Source organism: Bidens hawaiensis, unplaced genomic scaffold (assembly GCF_021521415.1).
Source record: "Bidens hawaiensis isolate Kalapana, Puna unplaced genomic scaffold, B.hawaiensis_p1.1 tig00015932_1, whole genome shotgun sequence".
NCBI classification, from domain to species: domain Eukaryota; kingdom Viridiplantae; phylum Streptophyta; class Magnoliopsida; order Asterales; family Asteraceae; genus Bidens; species Bidens hawaiensis.
In genome coordinates this window covers 99,208-112,525 of record NW_027492435.1, presented here as the reverse complement: position 1 = coordinate 112,525, position 13,318 = coordinate 99,208, and the positions used below count along the sequence as shown (strand labels likewise).

At 33.4% G+C, this 13,318-nt stretch overlaps 1 protein-coding gene across 1 annotated transcript; it reads left to right on the top strand.

The window, feature by feature from the left end:
* Window positions 1-428: 428 nt before the first annotated feature.
* Window positions 429-7,093, top strand: LOC143550166 (glycosyltransferase BC10-like). Its single transcript, XM_077040869.1, has 3 exons — window positions 429-983; window positions 1,527-1,843; window positions 5,039-7,093. The coding sequence occupies exons 1-3, from the start codon at window positions 770-772 to the stop codon at window positions 5,684-5,686; spliced, it is 1,179 nt and encodes a 392-aa protein (XP_076896984.1). The 5' UTR covers window positions 429-769; the 3' UTR covers window positions 5,687-7,093.
* Window positions 7,094-13,318: the final 6,225 nt, after the last annotated feature.

Below are 13,318 nucleotides of genomic sequence, written 5' to 3'. Positions count from 1 at the left end.
GCTCATTTGATAAGATGAGTATTTCACTCCCCTTTTTTATTTATTTTTAAACCTTTTGAAGACATATGCGTATCTTATGATAGTTACCTATTATATAGTATCCATAATTACAACTTGCCATATATTTACTTGCTTTATTTTATCGCATTCAAAGGGCAAAATTATATTAATTTCGAATAGTATAATAAAAAAAGAGAAGTGACTGGTACTCAAAAGTTGAAGTACGTTTAAAGTTAGGACAATACTAAATCCTCGGAATGTATCACCTCATATGATCATGCATGTCCTATTGTCCTTGTTCCATTGCAAACTATTGACTGGGTCAAATACTCTACGTCATGATGACAAGAATAGAAAGCCATGACTACGTCAAAAATCAAAATCAACTTATGTTTAAGCCGATGAAAGCACACTTGGGTCAATCTGAAACAAGAACCCTATATTATTAATATAAACCACTTGATCATGTAAAATGTCAACCTACTCACAGAAATAAATAATAGTTCACTAGTTTTGAAGTGTTCACATTATCCGCGAAGTGTTCACATATCTTTTTGGCTTGAACGGTACACTGTAATATTATTGTATGCATAGACATACAAATACATTGTCTTTGAAACCTTAAAAGGTCAGTCATAGGTTGCAATAGGGTGCTTAATTAGGACACATGCACCATAGCATAACTTAAGCTCTAAGTAAAACTAATTTCAACTCTCTCCAAGTGGCCACTTCATTATATATTGAACGTATAATAATTACTACTCTTTCAATGCAAATAATCATGGCTGCTCGCCATACAAGAATAACATTCCCCGTCAAAATCTTAAATCTTTTCCATTCTAAAAATTCTCTTTTTCACTTGTTTATCTTCTTGATTGGCCTGCCTATCGGCTTCATTTGTTCGTTCTACCTTCAAAGTTTTTCTACGGCCGTTCAGACCTCTGTTTTAAATGTTTTTCATTCATTATTATTACCATCATCACCACTACTGCTACCACATGCAGATAATCTTTCTTCATTAACACAACCACCACCGCTACCACAAGCGGATAATCTTTCTTCATTAACACCACTAAATCCAAGCCTACCACTATCACTGCTACCACATGTAGATAATCTTTCTTCATTAACACAACCACCGCCGCTACCACAAGCGGATAATCTTTCTTCAATAACACCACTAAATCCAAGCCTACCACTATCACTGCTACCACATGCAGATAATCTTTCTTCATTAACACACCCACCACCGCTACCACAAGCGGATAATCTTTCTTCATTAACACCACTAAATCCAAGCCTACCACTATCACTGCTACCACATGCAGATAATCTTTCTTCATTAACACACCCACCACCGCTACCACAAGCGGATAATCTTTCTTCATTAACACCACTAAATCCAAGCCTACCACTATCACTGCTACCACATGCAGATAATCTTTCTTCATTAACACAACCACCACCGCTACCACAAGCGGATAATCTTTCTTCATTAACACCACTAAATCCAAGCCTACCACTATCACTACCACATGCAAATACTCTATCGTTAGTATCACCGCCTAGGGTTTCTGAAGGGCAAAAAATACCCATGATGCACAATATGAGTGATGAGGATTTGGTGAAGAGTGTGATGGAAGTTTCAACGATAGCCAATAACACTAATTACAAGGTTGCATTTATGTTCTTAACACCAGGGCCATTGCCACTCTCACCCTTGTGGGAACTGTTCTTTAAAGGGTATGAAGGTCTTTTCACCATCTACGTCCACCCCCATCCATCTTACAATGACACCATCACTCAAGACTCTGTCTTCTATGACACAAGAATCACGAGCCAGGTGAGCTCAGATTTGATACATATGACTTTATTTCTTGAGGTTTGCTAATGACAATTAATGGTTTATGCCATGACACTATTACTAATTCATGAAACATTCTACGTACGGACCAAGTTTTTGTATAATAATAATAATAATAATAATAATAATAATAATAATAAATAGAAAGAATACAGTGTATATAACTAAATTATATCTTTAATTAGAGCAACTTCAATGTGTTCATAACTCAAAATTCTTAAGTGAACAAATGCGCATTAGAGTTGATGTTTAGCGTAGAGCATATCCACAAAAGTAGATGTAGGTAAACATGATAATTGAGCTCAATGTAATTAATTTTCATTCACATTTTAAACAAATTTCCCATTTTAATCCTGATTCCTTTTGACTTAAAAAATAATTTTTTTGTTTGGTTTACTTCTAATGGTAAGAAATTTTAATAAAAAAAATTGCTTTTCAAAATTAGTTTATGTAACCTTTTTAGTTTGTGTTTGCGTGTTGTTGTTTTATTTATTGTTTATGTAATTTTGAATTTTTATTTATTTGACTTTTATTATTTATATTTAAAATTTATTTACTATAACTTATTTTATTTTTAAATAATATGATATAAAAAGTAAGATACTTATAAATGTATTTTAGTTTATAGAAAGAAAATATAAAGATATGTGATTATGTGGGGGTGTCTAAAAGTGTATGTGATGTTGAGAAGAAATGAGAGTTTTTAATATTTAAAAGTAGATAAGTGAAAATATAACGTGATAATTGACGTGACGTGTCAGTTTCTTCTTTTACTCATTCAAAATTGTGGTTGCTCTTTGATATATCTGTTGTTCTTAGTGTCAACTTCTTTTTCACTTTGTTTATTTATATGATATATCTATTGTTTTTAAACTTAAAATAAAGAATCAACTTCGTCTGGTGGTTTGAACACTCCCATTAGCAAACTTGAGGGTTTGTTTTACGATTTATAAACAAAAACAAATAAAAGATATAACAAATGGACCAAACCAATTTGCTCCTCCAAATCAAATTTCAAACTATTTCACATTCACATGTCAAAATATCTATGATTTTTCATTTAATTTTTATTTTCCTTATTCTCTCACCAATTAGTTTTAATTTCAAACTGTTGGTTTTTATTAATAACTTTTAATAATTAAGTTTTTTTTAAATGAAAATTCTAAAAACACAGTCATGTATAATTTTTTTCTTATTTTTTGTTTGAACACATCGATGTATAAATTTAATTAAAAACAAAGTTTGTAATATAATATATATATATATATATATATATATATATTAATATAAAATAAATATAACAGATTGCCGATTGAAATTTTTATGTTGTTTCTTTTGAAAAAAAGAAAATATTTTTTTATATTACTAATCAGTTTTAATAAAAAAAACAATGATTATAAAATGATTATAAATTATATTTATTTAATAAAAAAATAGTGAAATTTGGGTCGATAATGAGTATGAAAAGTTTGATTCGATAGGTTAAGAAAAAAGAAATTAGTTTTATAATAAAAATTAGGTTAAGTTGGTTTGTAAATGGGAATAGTTAGTTTACACTTTACTTTAAAGCTTATAAACACAACTAAAGGTTCGAACCCCTTAATTCATGTCTATGATTTTTTTTCTTCCTAACAACTTTTCCATATAATTAAAATTAGGTTAAGTTGGTTTGTAAATAGGAATAGTTAGTTTAAACTTTACTTTAAAGCTTATAAACACAACTAAAGGTTCGAACCCCTTAATTCATGTCTATGGTTTTTTTTTCCTCCTAACAACTTTTCCATATAATTAAAATTTGGTTAAGTTGGTTTGTAAATAGGAATAGTTAGTTTAAAGTTTACTTTAAAACTTATAAACACAACTAAAGGTTCGAACCCCTTTATTCATGTCTATGGCTTTTTTTTCCTCCTAACAACTTTTCCAAATTGACAATTTCAGTCCCCTTGGTTTAACAATTTAATTAAATCCTTCAAAAGCTTGAATTATAAGTATTTAATATGGATACTACTTAACTTTGGTTTTTAAATATATTTCAATAAGAATTACTCTAGCGAACCGAACCATTACCAAACAAATTCCTATCATGTCATTGTCACAACGCACAGGCTTTGAGTGTTTGACAGATATCAACCGGGTTCTCGTCACGTCCCTATCGCAACGCGCGAGTCGCAAGCAACTATTTTTTTAACTATTAAAATTTTTGTATACTTGGATGAATACAAACACACCCGTTAAATATATAATGTTTTTACACTTAATTACTATATAGAGAAAAACATTATTAAAATATAGAAAACTTTATAAATAAAGAAGTATTCATTTTTTTAATTTATCTTTATTGTTAACATTTTTTTAATATGTTATAAATATTGTAAGATACTTTATGCTGTTATAGGGTAAATGATTTGTTTCTCCAACAAAAACAAAAACTGGTCAAATTATGAATGCCCAAAATTGTTTTTTGTATTTGATTATATTATTTTTAATTTAGTTTTGGATAGAAATACATTAGTCATATGTAGATGCTTAAATTTATTTTGATTTTTGTTTAATCTTTTTAAATGATTAAAAACACTAACATTTTGTTAGCTTATTTTTAGATAGATGAACACCAAACCGTACTAATTTAACGATGAGCATTTTTTAGATTTAAAAGATATACAAGAAAAAGAATAATTATGTTTTAAGAAAGAATTTACATAAGAAAGGTAAAAAAAACATATTTTGTTGATAATATAATATAAAACACCTGATTCTTAATTTCATCTTTTTAATCAATGAATCATTAAATAGTGAGCTGCACCAGCTAAAGATAATTTATTATGGTTTTAAGTTTTAACCGTTTTTAACATAAAGCAAAATGCGTCCATATATTAATATGTAATATATAAACAATTAAAGGGCTTAAGTCATCAAAATTGTTCAAGGTTTTCATTTATTTATTATTTTTCACATGGCTTTCTCTACGTGCTTATTTTTATCGTCGTTTCAACGTTAAATTATTATAACCGTGTTGTCTAGGTAAGTTTCATTCAAGACAGAGTGGTTATTTTTATCTCGTTGCATGTACTAGTATGTATATGTACATGTTCACAAATACTTCTAGCATACTTGGATACACATGTACACTATCACATTGATGGATGTTTTTGTCTTATATAACTTACTTTGCAGCCAGTGTATTGGGGCGATATTTCAATGATAGATGCAGAACGAAGATTGCTAGCGAACGCTCTCCTTGATACCTCGAATCAAAGATTTGTGCTACTATCCGACTCATGTATTCCGTTGTTTAACTTCACCACAACTTATAATTATCTTGTTAACTCAAACTTAAGCTACATAGCCTCTTTTGACGACAAGCGAAAATCTGGTCGTGGTCGCTACAATCCACAAATGGCACCCAACATCACCATTCAAGATTGGCGAAAGGGGTCTCAATGGTTTGAAGTTAATCGTGATCTTGCTCTTGCGATTGTCGCTGAACAAAATTACTATAGTCTTTTCAAAGAATATTGTCATCCGCCATGTTACAACGACGAACATTATTTATCAACATTGGTGAACATCTTATATGGAAGGTTGAACTCAAACCGAACTATTACATATGTTGATTGGTCTATTGTGGGCCCACATCCAAGAAAATTCGGAGGGGGTGAGATTACGAAAGAGTTATTGAACTCGATCAGATTTGGTTCTACTGAATGCATTTATAACGATAACACAACACCGATGTGTGTGTTGTTTGCTAGGAAGTTTACACCAAGTACTTTGAATCCGTTGTTGACGTTTGCTGGTTTCTTGTTTGGCACTAATAATTAAAAACCAGTTTGCGAGCATATATCTTATTTAAACCCAATCACCGAAATCATTTAAACTCACTTTTATATTTTTTATTTTATTTTTGACATCCCACATCATAACCTAATAAGCCCATATATAAATTTAATTTTTTAAACTCAATAAAGAAAAAAATCTTCTGCTTAAAACTAATTTCTTTTTTCGTCTTCGATCCAAAACTTTTGATGATTTTGGGTGACGGCGTTAGTTACCATGACCGAATCACGTTAAATCTAGTATCCGTTTATTGCTTTAAGTTGTGTTCTGCTAGTGTGTGTTTAATCCTCGACGCGTGATCGTCATTCTTTAATTACATCTGCTAAGGTTAAAAAGAAGTGGAGCAATAACTGTCTTGAATGGGTTGTCGGCCATGAAAGATTGTAATTAAATCACCACAAATTACCACAACTTTCAACAAGCGCGGAAGAAATTAATTTGGTAAGATAACAACACAAAAGTCGAAGACACCACCACTAAACTATCTTATAGAATCCTACTCAGTTACGAAGTACAAACAGATACATTGAAACATACGACAAATCAAAGGTAGAACAAGAGCTTACTCATCAAGTCTCTATAGCTACTTACACGACTGAGAAACAAATACACTTCTATGATAGACCTAGAAAATTTTCTCACATGATTCGGAAATTTTTATGTCAATACTCAGTTAACTATCACTATCTAGATTTTTTCCTGTCTGATTTGGCTTTTCAGGTCGGATAATCGGTTTATAATTTATTTTTTGTCCGGTTCGATCGTTCCGATTGGGTTGAATCAGCTCGGGTTATATAAAAAAATATATCAAACCAAATATCATATAACCAAAACAAGATACGTGAACCTTTATTAGAAATGCAAGTTTTTCACATTGAAATAAATACAACCATCATATAAATTCTCATAGCCGATTCGACTAAACAAATAAGATTTCTTGTACTTCATCCCTGAAAAGCATCTTTCAATGCTTACACTTATATTGGTTAATATAAGAGCTAACTTCAATATATGATACATCAATGGAAATGAAGTTAGTGAGCAAAACAATATATATAGAAAACTGAAACATTATCTTTTAAAATTATGCTCTTAATCCATTGAATTCATCCAACAAATTACTTATGCAAACATAACATTTTTTTTAAATGTAGAATGTGTTGAGAGTTTGGGGCTGATGCAGCGGTAAAATGATAACGAAGATCTACCACGTTGATTCTGTGAATACCCGTGATGAACTTCACAAAACTCCCAATTCCCACCCAAAAGTCAAAGAAAGTGAAGAGAAAAATATTTATTTTTGAAATAAAGTCTACCTCTTCAGATTGCATAACAAACATATAAATAGACTTTCTAATACGAAACGGGCCCAAAAAAGGCCATGGGCCAAACACAAACAAAAAAAACCAGCAAAGTTGACGAAAAAACATAAAAATGCCCATAAATTTATTTAGAAGGCGTTTTTGGGCTTCGGACAAGGACCAAACCGCCGTAGGCCGTTTTACCACAATGTGCTACTCGTCTCAAGCTTCGATTTGACCAATAATGGGCTTGAAATGGAGCTTCGTGGGCCAAGTTATGCCCGTTTTCGTGGGCCACTTTTGAAAGCACGATCATGGACCTCCAAATATAACATGATACGTTCTTCAATACTTGGGCCTCCATCAGGGGCTTGGGCTTAAATATTGGGTATAGACTAATTGGACATTTGGGCTTACCTTTCTATTAATACTTTTTCATTAAACTGTAAATTTAATTGAATAAATTATTTATATACATTTATATAATTATAATTATAAATATGTAATTTTTTTTTAACTAGGACAGCTCTAGAAATTTCATTAGCCGAAGTGCCCCGTCTTAAATAGATTGTTACATTTAGGCCTCTCTCTCTCTATATATATATGTATAGCCTAAACACCACATATGTCACATTGTTATGAAAAATAAACTTTTATAGATTTCAACATCTAGCTATAAGTGCTTATATTTTATTATTTAATTGATTTTGTCTAATTTTAAAAAATATTTTTTTATACCTATCTATGTATATACTATGGTTAACCTAAATAATAAATTTCTTATTCTTCTTATGTGTATGCATATACATACAAATTATACATGCAACCTACCAAAACTTATGAGATAGCCTCTTAAGTAAAACTAATTTCAACTCTCTTCCAGTAGTCCCTTAGTTATATATTGTACATTATAATAGTTAGTACTCTTTGCATGCAACTAGTCATGACTGCTCGCCACACAAGACTAACATTCCCCATCAAAATCTTGAATCTTTTCCACTCTAAATATTCACGTTTTCATGTGTTCATCTTCTTGATCGGCTTCCTATTGGCTTTGTTTGCTCGTTTTACCTTCAAAGTCTCTTTGCCTTCGTTTGTCACACCCAGCTCCATGGGCCTAGGCGTGTGACCAACATTGATACATGTAGGGGTGAGCAGAAAACCGAAAATACCGAACCGAATCCAAATTAACCGAAAAAACCGAAACGAAGTATTAACCGACTGTTTTTTTTGTTTTTTGAAAAACCGAAATTTCGGTTTCGGTTCGGTTACCCATTTCAAAAATACCGAAAAAAACGAACCGAACCATATTACTTCAGGACCAACTAGAATATTTTAATTGTTTCGCCCAACTTTGTGGTCCATAAGTCTTTATTTTATATTACCAAGTGTGGCCCATTTAGCATACAATATTATTTGACTTAATCATTTTTAACTTAATAGTATTCAGCCGTCACTCTTAATTCTCATTCCCTCACTCTCTCCAAATGTTCAAACCACTTAGCCACCAGCACCACCAGCTACGCACCTTGCTGCCTGCCGGAGAGGCGCAGAGAACCAACCTTGTACGTCCGTTCCAGGTGAGTCACATGTATCCCATGTGACCGAACCTCTTGCCCATGTTTTTAATGAAGTTATTAGTACTCTAACCTTCTAAGTTTGTTAGGGTGTTAGTTGTAAGTTTGTAACAATTTCTAGGTAAGATCGCATATGCATTCTGAAAGTGGTGTATGACTATTCTCGCTATCAGAAGTTACATACAAGTTTAATTTACCTTGGTATATTAAAATAAATAATTTAAATGATTGTTAAATATATTTATATTAAGCCATATGCGACAACAACTGAAACAAATTAGGAGTTTGTTGGTTCAGTAGATTTGTAATAGAAATTAGAGTTTGTGAAAGAAATAGTAAATGTTAATATTTATTTTTGTACATAGGAACTAGTCGCATAAAACAATTAATATAACAAAAAAAAAGAAAAAAAATCAAATATAACCGAACCGAAAAACCGAAAACCGAAAAACCGAAACCGATTGGTTTCTATATTTGAAAAAAAACTGAATTTTCGGTTTCGGTTTCACCTAAAAACCGATCCAAACCAAACCGTGCTCAGCCCTAGATAATGTTTTGTAAATATATCAGGGTGCATTTGTAGCGGAAGTCTTTTATTTAATAAAATAATATTATATTGTAAACTCAAGAATTAAAACCTCGGTTGATGATACAAAAAAAGTTCTTTGAAATAGTAAGTTGCATCTTTTCATTTTTAAACTACATTTGAGCCATAAGATCGTCTAATGGCTATTAACATCATCTCTAACTTCTATTCCTTATTATTTGTAAAACATTTTATAAAATACATGTTGGTGAACACTTTGACACTAAAGCATTTTATACCCTCAATTATTCCATACGGGTATCTTGTGACCCGGCCCGTCATGGCAAACGAAATAACTAAGTTCTGAAATTCCGAATTACTATTATAAACCCAAACTCAACTCGAAATCGCTCATCAAACACCGCATCGTTCGAGTACTTAGAAACTACAAGTATACACAAAACCATTCTCCATGTGGATATAACTTGGACCCTGTCTATCATGGTGGAGGGATGATTGAACATTGTGCGGTGTACCCATCGATAGCCCACATCTGTAAGGATCTAGACAAACATATACGATAGCCTAAGGGCCAATAACTACATTTGTTTATAAAGCTTTTGGGATACATAATCCCATGTAAACATTTGTTCATGATTCGTTTAAAGAGTTGTAAAAGTTTGAGCGTATTCACCTTTGTTTTTGATGATCGATATTTCCACTGATTTATACTTGTGAGTTATCTCGGACATATAGTACGGGATTAACTTTGTAAATGTCTATATCAACGATCTAGCTTCGAACCTTTAGTCTTTTATAAGGAGCTTTAACCATGATAACTCATTTGTTCGTATTAAAAATTTAGACATTTAGTCCCTTTGTTTATTTATCAATCGATCATGTGCTACATTTCTTCTTCACGATGAAACATTTTATGTTAGGTTTCCTTTTCAATAAGTAACTAGAATGGAAAGAGTACTGTGAGTTGGGCCTTGGCAAGCTGTTCCGAGAACCGAAGGTAAGACGTTATTCCTTAGATGGAGGATAACCTGACCACAGTACTCGATCTTATAGGTAAAAGCGGGACAAAATAGTCATATGACTGACACCTTAGGTTGTTTTAAACCGAATTCACGGTGATTCGTGGCTAAATTCGGTCTTTTCCGATTATTGAGTTGTGTTATTTTTAAATGGGCAGTTGGGTGAAAAATCTATGGTATCAATGGGCACTCCTAATATCCATTCCTCAACTTGTTTTGAATATTATTTTGCTGGAGTTCATCATACGTGGTGGTTCACGGGATGCTCCAACTATTCATTTTTTATCTCGTTAGTTCGGTATTTTTTTGTTACAGTTAAAATGCCTAACGTTCATGGGCCGTTCAACTCTCTTGCATTGATAATTCGTTAATTAGTTGGGACAGTTAAAATGCCATGTAACGCTCATGGGCCATCCAACTCAGTTGCTTTAATTCGTTAGTTCATTGGGCCATTCAAACTACCATGGAAAGCTTATGGGAGACCAACACACAAACTTTGCTTCGTTAGTTGTTTATTAAGTTAACTTAATCAAATAAATTTTAACTTTTAAACTGACCTTATCTCCTCATCTAGTTATCACACATTAATCATATTGACTACATCAACTCATAAGTATTTACGCAATGTACCCCTTATCTTACATTCTTTTACCTTTATTCCTCATAGAATGTCTTCACTAAGAAACCACCGTCATCATCAACGTTCATCTGGTTCCCAAGATCGCCGTATGGCTTCTAGGATAACCAAAGAGTTTGCTGCTTCTATGCCCACGATCTTAACCCAAATCCAGATCCTCAACTCTAATGGATCCACTACTTCGGCTGCACCGAACAATTATGACATTCGTAACTTCTTGAGTACCAAACCTACTTCCTTTTGTGGTGAGGAGAATGCCACCAAGTTGCTACAATGGTTCGAGAAGATGGAGAATGTGTTCACCGAATGTGAATGTCCGGACGCAAGACGAACTAAGTTCGCCTCAAGCGATTTCGAGTATGGTGGAATTCCTTGAAGGCCGACCAAGGACCTGATTTGGTTGTAGTCATGCCTTGGGAAGATCTCAAAGAGGCTATGAAGAAAGAGTTTTGCCCCGAACATGAACTGCAAAGGCTTGAAACCAAATTTTGGGAGCTCAAGCAAATCGGTCAGGATAACTCCACCTATTCCAACCGTTTTCATGAGCTTAGCCGTATCGTACCCCACCTTGTAACCCCCGAGAACCGCGGCATTCAGAAAATACATTCGCGGTTTACCAATCATTTTCCGTGATGTTGTGGTAAGTTGTGACCCCTTAACCATCGGGGAGGCTATGGACCTAGCCGCTTACATCACCGAGAGTCATTTTAGGGATAGAACATTGTCCCGAAAGGATTCCAAGCCTACTCCCGAAAAGAACGAAACCGACTCATCCTCTGATGCTAAAGCCGAACCCAAACCTGCTTCAAACAACAACAACCACAACAACAAGCATAAAACCAACCATGAAAACTACACCGTTAACCAACCCAATAACCAACCTCCTCCTAACCACAACCAAAATACCCCAAACAAAAAGCCCTACGCCAGACATCATCCTCTATGTGCCAAGTGTAACCACCATAACTCTGTTCAATCCCCTTGCCGACTATGCACCCAATGCAACTGTTATGGCCACCTTGCTAACACTTGTCGTGTCCCGCCTAATACACAAGCCGCCCCACATGCTCAACCTGGTGTTCATAATACCCGTTCTTTCTATCATTGTGGAGACCCAAATCATCTCCGTAACACGTGTCCTCAACTTGTCCTGCTCATCAAGCTCAACTATGACTACACCCTACTACTTTACCCATGCTTACCAAGTTCAAACCCATGTTCTTCAAGCTCCTCCCACTTATGAAGGTCAACCTTACTTAACCAACTCTAACAAACCCCGTACCCGCAAGCTCAAGTGTACAAAGCATACTCTACTCAAGCCCTTGCTATGCAAGTTCAACCCATTCAAGTTATTCCAAGTCAATCTACCTCGACTGCTCAAGCTCTCGTGAATGCAACTCCTCATGGTGCTTCGAGTTACATCAATTAAACTACTCAAGGACTACAAAGACTTTTGTCGATTTTCTCATTCAATCTTAAGTTATTTTTGTCTTTTTCCCAAATTATGTATTTTAACGTCTCTTTATATCCTTGGATTATTTCAATTTGAATCTTATCACTTGCATGTTTTACCTCATGAATAAAGTTTATTTTATTTAAGTAGATCGTTTATTAAAGCCTAATCTTATCTTATTTCCTTACCCTCATTCATCATGAACCATTTTATTAATCTCAAATATTAATGAGTTATATATTTACAACTTAAAAGACTTATACTTTTACGCTAAAAGATGTCTTAAAAATTTCTTTGTTTCATTAAAATCCAATACAAATTTTGAAATTTTTTATACATTGGTGATTTTCTAGTTTTATAATTAAACCCCTTAAAACTTTTGTTATCACAAAATCATGTTTTTTTTTTCTATTTGTTGGTGCATGATGCCAGTAGTTCAATATCTTGTGCTTATTTGTGTCTTTAATCATTTAAACTGTTGGTCTTTTGTGAAACGTGTTATTATATGTTCACCATTTGTTTTAGGCGAACTTGATAGGTTAGCGAAGTTAAGACAAATTCGCCTAGTATGTTAGGCGAAGTTGTCGATCATTATATTCTCTTAACTTCGGCTGTTCTGTTAAGTTTTTGGAACAATTGTTTTTGTGATTCTCTGAATCACGTGTTAGCAATATATCAAGTATTATCTTGTGTTCTTGTGTACTTGCTTATAATCAACTTAGTAATCATCTTGACACTCGTATCGTATACGTGGGGATTCCGCACCCTTGTGTTACGATATTCTCCTGTGTAGATCCGGCTGGGAACCTACAATTGGTATCAAAGCGTTTTGCTCGTGATTGTGTGGTTCGGGATTATCACACGGGTGTTAAGATTGTTCCGTTAGACCATTCGCGGAACGAGTTTACGTTTGAAATACCATGTTTCTGTTAGTCGATACTCATCCCTCATCAAACACACCTGTCAATCACCCTCGCGACCTTCGAAATTAACCTACTCAATCTGCTAAACCTCGTTGTTCTTCTGGCGAACTTGCCGTCACAAGAATTAGGGTTTTAGCTAAGATATAAGTTTTTGGCGAAG

Excerpts from the sequence above, each read along its gene's own strand:
- LOC143550166 (XM_077040869.1), top strand. The coding sequence starts at position 770 with ATGCAAATAATCATGGCTGCTCGCCATACAAGAATAACATTCCCCGTC. Across the intron at positions 984-1,526 it reads ATTATTATTACCATCATCAC|CACTACCACATGCAAATACT; the intron begins CACTACTGCTAC and ends GCCTACCACTAT. Across the intron at positions 1,844-5,038 it reads ACACAAGAATCACGAGCCAG|CCAGTGTATTGGGGCGATAT; the intron begins GTGAGCTCAGAT and ends CTTACTTTGCAG.